The sequence below is a fragment of the Trachurus japonicus genome, chromosome 11 (genome assembly GCF_045865225.1).
Source record: "Trachurus japonicus isolate A0001 chromosome 11, Traja_1.0".
NCBI classification, from domain to species: Eukaryota; Metazoa; Chordata; class Actinopteri; order Carangiformes; family Carangidae; genus Trachurus; species Trachurus japonicus.
The window spans coordinates 10,184,140-10,201,541 of NC_140917.1; the positions used below are offsets into that span (position 1 = coordinate 10,184,140).

General features: G+C 43.6%; 1 protein-coding gene across 1 annotated transcript in view; it reads right to left on the reverse strand.

Annotated features, from left to right (window-relative positions):
* LOC146978225 (zinc fingers and homeoboxes protein 1-like) overlaps window positions 1-16,756 on the reverse strand; it is a 19,374-nt gene extending 2,618 nt beyond the window's left edge. The window contains exons 1-7 of the mRNA XM_085790914.1: window positions 16,285-16,756; window positions 14,757-15,242; window positions 12,223-12,858; window positions 8,129-8,255; window positions 5,394-6,323; window positions 3,149-3,439; window positions 2,297-2,428 (exon numbers count right to left, since the gene is read on the reverse strand). Of these exons, the coding sequence (XP_085647040.1) occupies window positions 2,297-2,428; window positions 3,149-3,439; window positions 5,394-6,323; window positions 8,129-8,255; window positions 12,223-12,858; window positions 14,757-15,118 (2,478 nt within the window). The 5' untranslated portion in view covers window positions 15,119-15,242; window positions 16,285-16,756. The remainder of the gene's footprint in view (window positions 1-2,296; window positions 2,429-3,148; window positions 3,440-5,393; window positions 6,324-8,128; window positions 8,256-12,222; window positions 12,859-14,756; window positions 15,243-16,284) is intronic.
* Between the last annotated feature and the right edge of the window lie 646 nt (window positions 16,757-17,402).

Below are 17,402 nucleotides of genomic sequence, written 5' to 3' on the forward strand. Positions count from 1 at the left end.
AATATACAGTGGTGGACAGTAACGGAGTAAATTTACTTGAGACCTGTACTTAAGTACATATCCAGAGGATCTTTGGTACTTATTACTCTTACTTGAATACATTTCCAAGACAAATATTTTTACTTTTACTCGAGTTAATTTCTAGGAAGGCTGAAAAGTACTTGTTACTTTCAGGTCTTTTTCTAAAATCCTATTGGACACAAGCTGTGTTTGTCAAAGAAGGAAACCCTGACCCCTAAAAGCAGCACATCAGTGCAGGTGGATTCAAAGAGTTCATTCTCAGAAACAAGAGTTAAAAGGTCCTTAAATTAATTTAGAAAAAATTATAGTAATTCATTGATGTGAAAAATAAGAAATTTACTCTTACTCTTACTTTTACTTAAAGTAAATTTAAAAGCATGTACTTTTGGGTACTTAAGTACCTTTAAAAGCAAGTACTTTTTTACTCTTACTCGAGTAACATGTCGACTGAGCTACTTTTACTTGTAACGGAGTAAATTTTGACCAGTAGTATTTGTACTCTTACTCAAGTACTGGGGTCGAGTACTCTGTCCATCTCTGGTTATATACACTTGACTGATTTTGTGGTTTATCACAAAACACCAGGTTCGGTATCCGTCCATTTAATGTCTCTTTGATGGATGACTCCGTTCACATCTTCTCTTCATATACAGATATTAAATCACTGTATCAGGGTTCCCACTCTTTTCCATCATTTTCAGCTGCTACAGTCTGACAGACATTACTGTTATTACACCATACACTAATACATCCCCTGTCCTATTCATGGAGAACTGTTCTTTTCGACAGTTTTAAATGTGCAGTCTGTGGCTCTAACTTATCTATGAAATAATCTCTCAATCTCTCAAATCTATCATAGAGCAACACAAACATGTTGTTTTTGATTTTTAACAACACTGCAGGAGAAAAACGCCTCAATATTAGTTAACACTTATCAACTCAAAGTCTCTAGTTTTCTCACTAGGCATTTCTTTGGAAAAGGAAACTTGAAAAGGGTGTGAAGAAGTCAAACAGAGCTCTGGTAGCTGATGTCATGATATGATAAATAATTTTCCAGGACAACTCAAGCTTTTCCATGACATTTGCCTTTTTTTCCCCCATGACAATTGTCCAGGTTTTCCAGGACATGTGAGAGCCTTGTGCATGTGAGTGGAAGCAGAGAGGAATCCACTCGACTCAGCCTGAAATAAAAACTAAATATGCCATACAAAAGCTCCCAAACTATACCTATTAATATTATATAGATAAAAATATGGTCATAATATTGACATATAAAAAGGAAATCAGCAAAGTTTTATAGTTGTAATATATGGTAAACAAAGCTGATGGAATGCATAGTAAACTCCAATCTCTACTCTTATTAACCACCTGATATTTTGTCTGATGACGCTGTGTGTCAGTAACGTGCTCTATCTGACGGACAGTCATTCTACTTGTATTAAAGGGATAGTTCAACATTTTGGCAAATTGGCCCATTGCCATAATCGCTATAGTCATAGCAGTAGGTTCGTTACCTTTATTTGTCGGTGTAAGCTATTTTTAGAACGGCGGAGCGAAGCAGCAGGCTGCTCAGAGCTACACTACGGAGGCTAAAGGAATTTCTTGGTTTCCCTCATCAAACTCATCAAATACACAACCGAACAACTCCAAAACGCTCTGGTGGACAAGTTGTGAGCTGCACATTCACCACGCTATGAGATAATAACACAACGTTACGAAACGGAGCCGTTTTCGAGGTAAACACAGGGTAAATATAGAGTCTGCTTGCTGAAAAACTGTCCCTGAAGGCAACGCGCATCAGCGGTTTTGCATGAATTTACCTCTTAAACGGCTCCGTCTCGTAACGTTGTGTTATTATCTCATAGCGTGGTGAATGTGCAGCTCACAACTTGTCCACGACAGCGTTTTGGAGTTGTTGGATTGTGTATTTGATGAGTTTGATGAGGGAAACCAAGAAATTCCCTTAGCCTCCATAGTGTAGCTCTGAGCAGCCTGCTGCTTCACTCTGCCGTTCTAAAAATAGCTTGCTCCGACAATTAAAGGTAACGAACCTACTGCTATGACTATAGCGATTATGGCAATGGGCCAATTTGCCAAAATGTTGAACTATCCCTTTAAAGTATCCATGCCCCTGCCTAGTGGTTAGAGTCCTGTTCAAACCATCCTGACTCTGTCAATAACATGATCGAAGCCTGACTCTCGTCTCATCTCGTCCTGCATCAAATGTTCATAATCACACACTGTTTGGTAAATACACACACACACACACACAGACCTTGATGGCGGTGGCGCCCCCCTGTGGGGAGCGTTTGCAGGGATTTGGTCGGCGCGGTCTCCTGGACCAGCCCCGGAAACGCTTCCTGGACTTCTTCTGGATCTTGGCTCCACCGTTCAGCGCCTCGTCCACCTGAGACAGAAAAAGGGGGGAAACTCAGCAAGCACTCTCCCAGGTCAATCTACGATGGGTGCACAGCTAGAAGTTAAAGGGCCAGCACTCACAAAATGTCCTTTAGGTAGCTTTAATGGAACAGGTGGCGAGGTACAAACGTTTCGACAGTAGCAGTCCTCTTCAGTGTACAAAGACTAGGAAATGCAGGACGTTTAAAAAAATAAATAAAAGCTTTTTCCAAAATAAAATTTACACAAGTATATCTAAATAACAAAACACATGTCATATCGCACAGTGAAGTAAAAAAAAAAGTGTGAAAAATACAGACAATAATAAAGCGCCATGACATGGATCAAATTCATATGGTAAATAAGAAGAGGAGTATCCTAATTCAGATCATACAGCACGGTAAAATGCATAACGTGTATTTGAAAAACATTATAAATTAAATGTTGTGATCAGATTCAAATCATAAAGCACAGTAAAATACATAAAGTGCTATATATGCAAAGATATATAGAAAAAGCTTTTATTTTGAAAAGAGGAAGTGACTAGCAGCTGAGAGTATTTAAACGAATAAGACTGCTACTGTCGAAACATTTGTACCTCGCCACCTGTTCCATTAAAGCTACCTAAAGGACATTTTGCTTGAGTGCTGGCCCTTTAACTTCTTCTACGCCTGACTGTGACTTGTCGGTGTCTCATCAACATCACACGGTTTAGAAAAATAAAACTTACCTTCCCGCTCTGGTAGAGGTAGTACCACTTCAGGTTGCTGTTCTTGCAGGCGTAGCGAGTGTCTCCGAACCAGTTGACGACGTACGTCCTGGGCAGGCCGCTGTCCTCCGCCATCTGGTCGTACTCCTCCGACGTCGGCCACTGCGTGCGGACGAACGCCTTCTTCAGGATGTGGAGCTGCTCCGGCGTCTTCTTCACCGCCTTCCTGCTGGCGGGGGGCGTGGTCTGCCTCTCCTGACCGCCGGCCGTCTTCCCCCTCTCGCCGTCCGCCTCCGCCTCTGCCTCTCTCGCCTGTAGAGATGTCACCATACCAGAATTTCAGGAGTCGATACAAATACCTCGATGCATGGTGTTTTTTTTTGTTGTTGTTCACATTTTGTTCTGTTTTTGTTTTGTTTTTATCCTTTGTGAGGCACTTTGTGTTACTGCAATGTATGAAAAGTGCCATATAAATAAAGCTGATTTAATTTGACCTGTGAATTTCCACGATTCTCGATACTAATTCGATACCACGATTACAAAAAATACAAAAAAACAGAACCCATGTACTTGTAAATTCACTACTTCATTGAAAACTGTTTCAAACTGTCAAGTATTTAAAGCAGAAGTAAGTGATATATTTGTGTTAATATAAGTCTTAAATAGTTATATCTTCCGACAGCAATCACTTACATAGAGTGTTTGGACTGAAACACGGGTCTGTCAGTCACTCTGCTCTGCTCTGAGCCGAAGAGAAAACATTTATCGTATCCTACAGTTTTTATCCAATGAGGAGAGAGAACGGCATGCAGGGCTGTGTGTGCAGCCAAGGAACGCCGTGAATGTGGCGACGTAGGGACGAGGACTGTTATGGTGCGTTCAAGGAAACTCGTATTTTTCCGACCGTGAAGTCGTACCAGTTCGATCTGGTACGAGTTCACGGGTCAGAAGTTACGAGTGGCCGTTATAGTGACTTTCACCGGTAAAACAGGTCGGAAAAACACGAGTGGGTTGCCTGGAACGCTACAAAGTCGTAAGTTGTGACTTGAAGCTGTAATTTACGATTTCAAAAGCCTGCCTGGAACGCAGCATTAGCGAAAACGACCGGACCACTTACTTCTGCTTTAACATCACTGTGCTTCAACATCTTTTTTGCACAGAATTTAATAGGGCTGCTCCCACATACTCGACCAAGCACTGGTTGACCAAAAAATCATTAGCCAACCAAAATGTCATTGGTCAATTGGTCGCAGGAAAAAAAAACAAAAAAAATTTGGAGCCCTGTCTTGTCAAAATTAAGTCAAAATCAATCTGACTGAACTGTATATGAAAGGCTATAGGGCTTTTAATTTGAAGGGCCAGATACAGGAAGTCGTGACACTCACTCGCTGTCAGTTTTTTTGTTGTAATAATAATAATAATAATAATAATTTGTAATAACTGTAAAGCCTGACCGGCTTGTTGAATCTCGGACCCAACACGGCTGGACTCACGCGCATTAATTCTCAAAACCAACCACGGGCAAATTAAAAAAATGTGTGTGTGTGACCCCCGTCAGTTCCGCCAAGAATTGACACGGCTCGCCGAGGGAAAAGTTGTATATTCGGTTTTGACGGTACAAGAAAAAACAGGGTTCCTACAGGTTCCTTCAGGTTAAATTCAAGTCTTTTTAAGACCTTTTTAAGACCATTTATATAAAAATGTAATACCTATTTCACTGCCCTACCGGCAAAGAAAAGTGAAATCCTCAAATTTCAGAGCGTTTACTGTAAATTAACTGTATCATCCCACTATTTTTCTGCTCTCTGTGCTCTGCTAGGGATGTAACAATATCAAAATCTCACAATATTACAACACCTCAATAACAAGCCCATGATATTTATTGCAGTATCATAAGGCATCATGATATCAAAATCTCACTGTATGATAATACCATATAAGCTCCACAGTACAAGATTTATTCCACGATCCATAAGTCAACAAGAAGGACATTGATCAAAAATAATCGTGGTTGACAAATGAAACTTTTGACGAAAAATGCAATATGGAGAAGTTAAATACAGCACAACTTTTAAGACCCAGAAATCAAAATTCAAGACTTTATCAAGTCTTTTTAAGGTATTATTTCCAAATTCATAAATTCAATGCTTTTAAGATTTTTTAAGACCCTGTGGGAACCCTGAAAAAAGCAAGTATCGATTTATTTTTTTCGTGTCGGCATAGAATTGGTACCGAAGTATCGGTTCTTGTGACAAAACCTACTCACCTGCGCCGCTAAAGCCATTTTCCGCCGCTCGGTGAACCAGGCGTCGACCTCGCGCCGCGTCAGCTTCGTCTCCGTCCGCAGCCGGCTCAGCTCCTCGTCCGAGGGCGTGTCCGATTTCTGGAAGCTGGCCTCCAGGATGAACAGCTGCTCCGGAGTCTTCTCCTTGAACTTCTGCGGCGTGAAGTCGGGGAAGGCGTGGCGGAACTTGACGCGCGGGTCGCTGGGCGGCCCGGACGACCCCGGGGCGTTGGCGGAGGTCGGGGAGGAGTCGCTGGCGTCGTCGCTGGAGTCGATGACGATGGTGGCGGTGGCGATGTTGTCGCTGTTGTTGCCGTCGTTCAGGCTTCCGCTGTTGTTCCTCCCGACTCTCCCGCCGCCGCCGCCGCCAACGGACACCGGCGCTCTACCGGTCGGGGTTTCGCTCAGCAACACGCCGTGGTGATCCTTCGAGTTCCTCTGGTTGTAGCGCGTGTCGCTGAACCACTTCTTTATCGCTCGTTTGGAGAGTCTGGTGACCTGCATGAGCCGGGAGATCTCGGCCTCGGTGGCGAACTGCCGGCGGCCGTAGCTCGCCTTCAGCTCCGCCAGCTGCTCCTTGGACTTCTTCGGTTTCGACCCCGACGCGTCCAGGCCGAGCGCCGCGCCGGCCGACATCTCGGTCTTCGATTCCGACGTCGACGGCTCGGCGGCTTTGGGCTGGTTGCCGGGGACGCCGGCGACCGTCAGGGTGATGGGCGAGGCGACCGGCATGGTGCCGCCGTTGCCCGCCACCTGGGTGAGGACGAGGCCCGGCTGGCCGACGATCTGACACGTCTGGAAGATCGACTGAAGGCCGTTGGTGGCGGCGGCGATGTTGGCGGGGATGACGGTGATGGTCTGAGGGACGGTCTGCACCGTGCCGTTGAACTTTTTCCTCCTCGCCTCCTCCACCTGCAGAACGGAGCAACAAACCGTTTTAAACTTTCCGACCTGTTAAAGTGGGCGAGTTTTATCTCAAGTGGGGAAAAAGACGAACAAATCAAGCCCTTGACACCAAAAACAAAAAACTAATCTAACTACTAAATAATCCTTTGAGTTCTCTGAATTTTTTACTACTTGAAAACTGAAGACACAACAAAACCATAACCATGACTACTGAAAACATTTTGGCGAAGGACAGGGAGATGAAATACAGTGAAAAAAGTGACACTTGAAAAGGTCACATAATCAGTGAGGAGGTCTCTACATTACAGCGAGTCTATAAAAATTAATTTTATGAAGTGAGTTGATGAAGGTCTCAGACTGAGCCAACATCCGGCTGCTCGCTCCACCGAGCTGCAGTCAATAAAACACAGTTGCTGCTGCATCAGACAAAATAAAACCCACTGACTTCATGATGTGATCCGACTCTCGAGGCGTCGAAGGAGCCGTTAGCTGTTATATAGCTAACTCATATTTTACGCTCTATTTTAGTCTAGTTTTTATTTTATTATATTTCTTTTTCTTGCTTTTAATTGTCCAATTTTTCCTATTTTGTATTTTATTTAATTTTTTTTTTTGAAATTTTCCATTTCTTACTGTTTTTCTACAGGTTTTATTTTATATATAAAGCACATTGAGTTGCCCCTTAGTATGAAATGTGCTATATAGATAAAGTTGCCCTGCCTAAGATTAGTGCTAACAGTTGTTTGCCTGCCAGTCCAGCTGAGAGTGTATACTGTCTAAGGTTATAACACGTTCATTGCAGCCTGGACGCTACAGTGACTCGGTATCGGAAAAGTGACACAGGGCTAGCTGGTTAGCATGCTAACTTCAGCTGAAAAAAAGGGATTGCTTTCCATCTCTGGAGACAACTCCTGGTGAGTAAAGGAATGCAACTGAAGAACAAACTGACCACATTTCTTCTACACTGGTCAGTAAACAGCTGCGAATGCTCACGTTAGCAATATAACAACAGCTAAACTGACTAATAGCGTGCGATTTAAAGGATTTTTGGCTTAACTATGCTACATTTTCACATTTGATTTGGAGTAATTGTGATGGTTTAATAAATGACATGTAACTTGTTACGAGGGAGAATGGAGGCTCTCTGCCTTCCACCTAGCGTCTCTTGAAAAACAACTTTGCAAGATCAGAAACTACACAAATATTCATGTCGTAACACTGTATATGATATATAACATTATGTGCTGCTCTATTCATTGATTTCTCACTGGCTTTAATAATAATAATAATGAATTTTATTTGTAATGCACTTTATATTGAGCAAACAATCTCAAAGTGCTACATAAGAAAAAAAAAAAAAAAAGGTAAAAGTTAAAAGGACGCAGTGCGTAAAAGTTAAAAGGACGCAGTGCGTCATTTGTGTAAACAAATGCACATGGCCGAGAGGAGGGTTAGCAAAACAGGTGAAGAGCAACCAGACTTGTACACTTCCTCTTGAAGAATATTTTTGAATGCAGTCCGTGTCTGATGTCTGATTAAATCAATGTTGTCTGAATATGGATAAGTGGTATTATTAAATGTGAGGACAAAGCAATTAAATGATTAATTGAAGTTTTAACTTTTAGTCTGATATCACTGCCTGAAGGCTGTGCGCCTCTGGCTGTGATTTTTTTATTTTTTTTGGCACAAAGTGGAGAAAATGTGAAGTGAAACAGCGTTGTGATGTTCACGGTAATTAGACAAGCGTCATGTGAGGGACCAATGTGTGAACCGGTTGTGGATGATGTGGGTGTCGTGTGAAAAGCACCCACCTCCTCTGGCGTCCAGCTGACTCCGTGTTTGAGTCTCTGAGCAGAAAACCAAACCTTAATCTGCTCCTCGCTGAACTTGGTCTGTGACGACAGGCCCATGATCTCCGACACCGAGGGATAAGGAAACCTGTGACACAGAGTCAGAGTTTGACTAACAGATTCCTACAGACTGAGCTGTTCAATAAGAAAACGGGAACAACAGAGCGTTATCATGAGTGCAAATACACAACAACCAGAAAACTGTACAGAAAAAAAAGACACATATCCCTGGAGTCTCAGTTTTAATTAGCTCTTTGTTCGGTTTTTATTTGCAGCTTAGTGCAAGATATGACGGGGCTATAAAACAGATTTTATTACAAAATGATTAAAAACCACATGACTGAGGCTGAAACCAGTGATTGTTTCCATTGTTGGTTCATCATCTTGTTGTTTTCTTAATCATCTGACTAATCATTCAGTTATAAAATGTGAGGAAGCAGTGCGTTTCTTGTTTGGGATTAAACACCAACCATCACTTCACCATCACCATCGCCTCCCCCAGAGCCCTGTCAGTGAAAAGCATCAAGCCCTCACGTCTGAAAAAGTGGAACCAGTAAATCTTTGCATTAAAAGATAATGAGCGAGTCAATGAATGGGTTAATGACGTGATGAAACCCAACGTCAAGTGGTGCAACCAGTACTTTTTGTGGTTTCTGACATTATTTAGAAGAAAAGAGGTGTTTTTAGGATCAGTCCTGCTCAGTGTTGCCAAAATGCATTAACATTTAAATATAGAAACAGAAAAAAAAATCTATTTCAAATTAATGTTTTCAGACGAAAATATATATTTTTATAAGTACACTTTAAGTCCACTGTAGGTGGATCAAATATTGAATATTGATCCTTCGTGTGTGTGGTCACACCATTTGACATTTGCAGGGGCATTCAGTCTTACCATTGTTTAAAAATGGTTCAAATGTCTTTTAAAATGACATAAAACAAACTACAAAATGTACATTTTAACAAATCTGATGCTTTAAAAAAAAATTTTCTTTAAAAGATATTTTTGAATTGGTCATCTTGTTAACCTTCATTTGTCTCTGACACTAATACTGATCCACTGATCAATTAATACTGATCAGTGTATATGCCACAAGAAAATGATCCACCCTCCCTGATACAGTTAGACATGCCATGTCGGCCATTTTTAAAAACAGATTAAAAACGTATCTTTTTTCGACAGCGTTTTGTTGAGTTGTGTCTGTGTGCGCGCATGTGCAAGTTTAAGTGTGTGTATGGTGAAGATTGCTCCATTCATGTGATTATTAACTTGCACTTGGTTGTGTGTGTGCCTTGTGCATGAAATGCACTTTGTAAATAAAGTTTTGAATTGACTACACATGAGATCTGATTCTAGGCACTAACCTGAATCTTAAAACCAGGTCTAAACCCTTACTGTGCATTCATTCACACCAAAAGCGTCATAATCGCCTGCAGGTTTTGCTTCTCTCAACTTCAAATCAACGCTCTGGTCGCTCTCATCGCCCCGCTCGCTCATGATGGCGCTTTTGGTGTGAATGCACAGCTGGACACACCTTTAATAAAGTTGTGTCAGTGTGTGAGGACCGGTCAAACTGTCCTCAGTCTGTGAGTGAGTGTGTATGACTGTAACTGGTCCTCACAAACACAGATCCACACACACACACACACAATCCGCTGCTCAGTGAGGCGAGACTAAACGATCGAGGTGGTAATCATCAGATTAAAGTGATGTGCAACCTGCGACAAAAATTTACATTTAGCGCTCGGCTCCCACGGTGTTGGTGCAGATGCAGATGATGGTGATGGAGGCTGGTTAATGTAATTTAGGTTTGTCTGTTTCCTTCCTAGTTAGATTTGTTCTGTTGAGGTTAAATCATCCTCGTTCTCAGTGTATAAGTGATGAGGCCTGGGCTGGACGTGTCTGGAGTCGGGTTCAGCTCCAAAAACAATGGATCCTATGCCCGTCTTTCAAACTCTGCACCTGCAGTTTGTTGTGATTCAGACTTTCTTACTTATTTTCATCATATTACACTAATTTCCTGCTGCTTCATGTTCAGGTCCGGTCTTGCAAACTTGCAGAACAAAATGAAACCTGATGTCAGTCACTGCTCCGTTAATATGTAGTGACCGTTTTCACTGAGAATTACTACGAGTGAGAAAACAACAAACAGGCAAGTTTAAGTGTGTTGAGAGAAAAGTCATGTTTCAGCATCTCACTCCAGAACTCAGCTGCTGAAGCATGTCCCAAAGGCCGTTAGAGTTGATGGCTCTATTTTGTGATGTTCTATATTTTTCCTTCTTCAAACCTCATGAAAAAACCAAAACCAGCACTGACTCCTGTCTCCTCTACCAACTGTTATCTGTGTGAGATGTATGTATTAGGGGTGCTGAAAATAATAATTTCAAAGATGCATCAAGATTCTTAATGGGGCGATTCTGAATCGGTGCGTTTATGTCACGTAATCGATTATTTTTCAAGTTTGACGCTGTTGTTCACATACAGAGACAGTGATTTATTCAACTTTTAAAGCACAATGCCAAGATTTACGTTTTGTTTTTGAGAAACTAACAAGTGCACCTTTAAGTAGGCCTTTTCTTTTTCTTTGTGTGTTCAGACTCCAAGGAAGCTGCTGTATTGTGGAAATTTGTTAAAATGACATTTGCTATTTAATTTTATGGAAATAAAAAGTTATCATATTTATCTGACTATTTATGTTCATTAATGAAAAAGCCGTGTGTGGCAACAGAAAAATTGAGGATGTGATGCATCAAGATGCATTGTTTAATCTAAGGATGGGCGAGTAGACCGATACCGGCCTTAAATTCAAAGTATCGGTTATCGTAAAGGCTGCCGATACCAAACGCTCATGCTCAAGGCAAAAAAAAGTAAAAAAAAAAAAAAAAAAGTTTATTTCGTTCCTTTAGACAAATACCAGGGTTTCCGCTATGTACATCAATGCAGCAGCGGCCCGACGTTCCCTATTTATTACCGCTCCTTCATAATCTTAACACCACGTTCTGTGTATAATCTCCTCCTCTCTACGTCTCTTTTTCTCTTTACTCACTCCGGAAAAAAAAATGGTATCAAACATCCCGAGTATAAACAAATCGAACCGAATTGTAGACTCGGTGAATCGTAATCAAATTGAACTGTGTGACCAGTGCAGATGCACACCACTAATATCTAATATCTAATATCCGACTGCTCTTTGGCCGCGTTCAGACTGCAGGCATATCTGATTCAAATCTGATTCCTTCTCATATCCGATTTTTAGGGCTGACTGTCCACACTGTTTTTAGCAAGTGTCCAAATCGCATTTGGCTCTGTTCAGACTGGGCCACATTATTGACCCATCTGACAGGTTGCTGTAGCAACGAAGTCGGAGCGGAGGCTCCGCCGTATGTGACAGGCGATGCCTCGCGGACGCGGCGGCTGCAGCACCGGGCAGATCAGCTGCAGCACAGTGATCTGCCCGGTGCTGCAGCCGCACTACCCCGCTAGTTTCAACCTCAGCCCGCCTGGTGTGTGTACGTGTACGTGTACCAGAGACTGGTGTGTGTGTGTGTGTGCGTGTGTGTGTGTGCGTGTGCAGCCACAGAGACGGGAAACTCCAGCACCCCAGAGCTGGAGCACGCCGTCGCCGTCACTCCTGTCGCCGACAACACGGTAGTTTGCATAAAATAAAAGTAATAAGAAGGAAATTGATATTTAACTGGAGCTCACGGGACCATACGGGACCTGTAACACAGTGACAGCGCCGCGGAGAGTGACGTCACGGACAGTCAAAACCGATCTGAGTGTTTGGAGCTGTTCAGACTGAGACGCACCTGTCCAAATGCGATCTGAAACTACCTCCTGGAGGTGGTTTCGATCCGTTTTGCAAAAATCGGATTTCATGTGATTTGGGACTGTTCAGACTTAAAAAGAGCCATCCAGTTCCAATCTGGATGGGCTAAAAATCGGATTTTGGCTGGCAGTCTGAACGCGGCCTTTGTCACTGAAACTATTAAACCAACATGGCCGCGCTGGGTCGTCACCATAAACACATTAACTCCACTCCAGGTGTTGTTACCTGTTGTAGGCGCTGACCAGCAGGACGTTGTTGTCCATGGCGGTGTTGTAGGTGGGGATGCTGCTGATGGGGATGAGGAGCTGCGTCTGAGTCTGAGCGCTGGTCTGCTGGTTCTGCAGCGCCGACAGAACCTGCGCCAGCGTCCCCGGAGGCAGCACGGCGCCGCCGCCGGAGCCGCCTTTGATCTGCAGCACGTTGGGGCTGTTGACCACGATGCTCTGCGGGACGGCCTGGACGTGCAGCGGCGTGGAGACGGGGATGAGGCGAGGGGCGACGGCGGCCGGCGTCATCGGGGCGGGCGACAGAGTGGGCGGCTCCTTGTTCTCGTCGTCCTCGTCGTCGCTTTCCACCTTGATGATGTCGTCGATGGCCATCTTGTGCGCGGCGGCGGCGGCGGCGAACTTCTTGGGCTCCATTCTGCTCTTGATCCTCATGATGGGCGTCTTGCTGAGGGCGATGCTCTTGCGGGACGTCTCCTCCGCGTCCTCGTCCTCCACTTTGACGAAGCTGCCGTCGAAGGTGAGGTCGTTGACCGTCTGCTGGAAGATGGTCTCGTTGTTTCGCTTCACCATCGTCCGTGTGAAGTTTTCCTCACCCGGGTGGAGGCGAGCGTTGTGCGCCAGCAGAGTGTCATAACTGTGGGAGGAGAACTGTGCGTTAATAACTCTTTTATTGGACATAACTTAAGTAAAGACATTCACCTGTGTTACTGTGATACAGGTGAATGTAAATGGATATTTTTGACTAATTAATTAATTGTTTTTAAACTATACAATGATACAAATGTTGACAATGATCATAGAGCAAAAGTTCTTAAAGAGGAACTATGCAAGTCCAGTCACTTTTCCACCGTGTTGCTAACCCTCCTCCCGGCCATGTGCATTTGTTTTCAACGAAGCCGGTGAGAAATCAATCCATGGAGCGGTGGATCACGTTATTTATCATATACGTGTTACAATGTGTATATTTGTGTCGTCTTATCTGTCATTAACAAGAGATTATGGGTTACAGGGTGCGTTTGTGTTGCGGTGCCGCTGAGATGAGAGCTGGGACACCGGGTCGGAGGCTCTGATTTTGCAAGGTAGGTTTTCGGCCAAGAGACGCTAGGTTACAAGTCATTTACGTAACCATCACATTAAAAAGGAACTACGGTATGCAGGATTTGTATCTTAACTATGCTACATTTTAACCTTAATTAAACAGCTTTAGAATAATTGTGATGGTTTAATTAATGGCTTAACCTGTTAAGAGGGACTATGGGTGCTCTCTGAAAAAACAACCTTGCAAGATGTGCAACGCAACACAACACAAAAGCGTCCCGTAACCTGTAATCTCTTGTTTATGATAGATTAAACTACAAAAATATACACGTCGTAACATCATCTATGATATATAACGTTATCCACCGCTCTATTGATTATTTTCTCACCGGAGAGGTTGTAAACAAATGCACATGGCCAGGAAGAGGGTTAGCAAAACAGCGGAAAAGCGACAGGACTTATATAGTTCCTCTTTAAAGCAGAAGTAAGCGATCCGGTCGTTCTGGCTAACTTCTTGTCAGCCGATGGAGTTAGCAGTCCCCACCCTCGTCATGGATCTATTGGTCCTCGTCCCTACGTCACCACATTCACGCACATCCCTTGGCTGCACACACATAGAGGACCGCCCCTTCATGCCGTTCTCTCTCCTCATTGGATAAAGGTTGTAGGATACAAGGAAAGTTTTCTCCTCAGCTTACAGCAGAGCAGAGTGACTGACAGACCCGTGTTTCAGACCAAACACTCTATGTAAGTGATTGCTGTCGGAAGATATAACTATTTAAGACTTATATTAACACAAAAATTCCGCTTACTTCTGCTTTAAGGTAAAAATGTAGCATAGTTACAGCAGAAGTAAGTGATATATTTGTGTTAATATAAGTCTTAAATAGTTATATCTTCCGACAGCAATCACTTACATAGAGTGTTTGGTCTGAAACACGGGTCTGTCAGTCCCTCTGCTCTGCTCTGAGCCGAAGAGAAAACATTTATCGTATCCTACAGTTTTTATCCAATGAGGAGAGAGAACAGCATGCAGGGCTGTGTGTGCAGCCAAGGAACGCCGTGAATGTGGCGACGTAGGGACGAGGACTGTTATGGTGCGTTCAAGGAAACTCGTATTTTTCCGACCGTGAAGTGGTACCAGTTCGATCTGGTACGAGTTCACCGGTCGGAAGTTACGAGTGGCCGTTATAGTGACTTTCACCGGTAAAACAGGTCGGAAAAACACGAGTGGGTTGCCTGGAACGCTACAAAGTCGTAAGTTGTGACTTGAAGCTGTAATTTACGATTTCAAAAGCCTGCCTGGAACGCAGCATTAGCGAAAACGACCGGACCACTTACTTCTGCTTTAAGGTAAATATCCTGCATAGTTAATTCTCGTTGATATGAACCAGCATTATCCTCCTTTGTGAATAACTAGAACAGGTGTGATTTAGTTTGATGTCGTTTGTCTTTCACTTTCACACACACAGGATGTAAACCTGAGTCATCTACCTCTTTGTGTGGTAGTCACACTCCATGCAGACGTAGGAGGTGTTGATGACGACGTCGGGATGCTCCGTGTCCACGTGCATGGTGAACAGGTTGAGCTCCGACGTCTGGAAGCTGCAGTACTTGCACTCGTATCCTCCCTCCGCCATGTTAGAGTCCAGGTAGTGGTCCGGCACCTGCCTGACGTCGGCCTCCTCGCCCCCCCGCTCCTCCGACAGGCCGCCGGCCTCGGAGGAGACGGTCATCACGCCGTTGCTGTCCTCCAGCTCCGCCTCGTCCATGATGTCCTCCATCTCCTGATCCGAGTCGACATTTTCTCGAGGGGGAACCATGCAGGGGGTGGTGGATTTCCTCCTGCTCGCCATCCTGAGGTTCAGTGAGCGCTGCGCCCGGCTGAGTATTTGAGCTGTCTCAGTTCAAGTCGTCCTGTTGTGGCTCCATAAAGAAGGATATCGTCTGTCGAAAGTATTCCTCTGTTATCCTCAATTCCTGAAGATGATAAAGTCAAGTATTAACAATTACAGGACAACACTCAAATGTTACAGGTTTATACTCTTGTTTTATAAAAGTGTTGCAATAATTACTTGGTTAATTAACTGATGGTGGCTGATATTATATTTCAGCCATTTTAAAGCGTTTCTTAAGTATATTTATTGTATTTTTTAGCAATTGGTAGAACACAAAAACTTTCCAAAACGCTCCATTTTCTAATCTAACTGAGCGGGCCTGTTGGGTGCAGAACAACAGGCCAAAGGAGGTCAGGAGACCTAGCAACAAAGAGATGCAAAACAATAATGTGGACATCTGGGGGGGGTCATATAAAGCAGGGTTGGGGGCCCGTTCATCCCATCTCTTATACTAACTTTCTTTTCATCTAAATGAGCACTTGATCAGCCTAATACATATGTATTGTAAAGATTTAACGTAAGTTTTTGTTGACCTGTCTTATTGTCTTATTCATGTTATGATTGTAAATGTAAGTTTTAGATTTAGGCTGATGATTTCTGTGTATTGTAAAGATTTAATGTAAGTTTTTAATGTAAGACTTGTCTTATTGTCTTATTCATGTCATGATTGTGAATGTATGTTTTAGATTTAGGATGATGATTGACTGATATGTATTGTAAAGATTTAATGCAAGTTTTTGTTGACTTGTCTCATTCATGTAAATGCACGTTTTAAATGCACTGGTTTTAATAATGTGGACCCAAGTAAGACGAAGTATAACTAGCGGTGCTTTAGTTTAGATGCACAGCTAATAGGGATCCCCACAAATAAACAAACAAACAGTCGTCCTAGCTAACAACACTAGCTAGCTAGCTGGCTGGCTGAACAACGGTGGCTGTAACGGGTCAATTCTCCACAAGTGGCCGGGGCAGGGGCTCTCCAGTCCGGGGCTGGAGCTGGAGGTGAAGGGGGGGCGGCTGCAGCAGCACAGGCACCGCCGACAGTCAGCCAACCAGCCAGCCAGCCCCCTCTCCCACTCCCACTCCCACTGCCCTACCTGGCGGCCCCCGCTGTGTGAGTTTACCTGGCGAATCGGCTGCTCCCGTTTCCCAACATCTTGCTGCAACAAACAGTTAGCTAGCAGTTAGCTAACTAGCTAACTAACGGCTAGCGGCTGTAGCAGTGTAGCATCTCTGCTGCTCGGCTCTGTTGATGCGCAGTCTTCCGCCTTTTACCCAAATACACCGACCGAGCACCCATCTGCTTCAGCCAGCCGCACACACACACATACACACACACACACCAAACCAACCAGCCACCCGACCCCCTCCAACGGCCGTGGGGAGGGGGAGAAACGAAACGACCCGTGTAGCTCCCGTTAGCTCCGGTTGCGGCCAAGCGTCGGCACCACGACGCGCATCGTTTTGAGTCCGCTGACTTGTTAATAAAAGGGACAGTTTAGTGAAAAAGGCACCACCGACAGTTCAACGAATATGACGATGGCCATTTTTTTTATACCGCCGTTTACAAGCGAGCGACGGCTGAGAAATGGATCCGGTTTGAGCTTTTCAAAATAAAAGCCTCACCTGAAAGGGAAACAGTCACAAGTATGTATGGGGGTAGTAGTGATGATGACATTGTAAAGTAATAATGCTAGTTATTTTTGACTGATACGGTGCAGTGAAAGGTACAATATTCATATCAGGGCTCCAGACTAACATTTTTTACTTGGAGCGGAGCACTGTGGCTCCTAAACCTACAATTTTAGGAGTGCAAGCAGAACATTTAGGGGTGCACACATAGGGTGCACACTGTAAATGGACTTGCAAAGCAAATATCCACATTTCCTTTTCCTTCCATTCATGATCCTCCCACACATTGGCCTGCCACCTGTAACGACAGGTACCAGATTCTTTGAGTCAACACCGTTTCACCAGGAAATTTCCATACTGGTTGCACATGTTCAAGTACTGTAGATGAAAAATGTACCTGCACAGTCTCAAATTTTAGGGGCAAAATGTGCACATTTAGGGGCAGTCTCTGAAGCACTGCTCTTAATTGTAGTGAAGTAAATGTATAGTTTTATAAAATTGGAATACTTCAACATTTGACATTGTCTTAAAGTGAATATATTTACTTAAACCAATGGCAGAATTGTTTCATTGTATTATTTAACAATGCATGCACAAACAAATTTTTCAG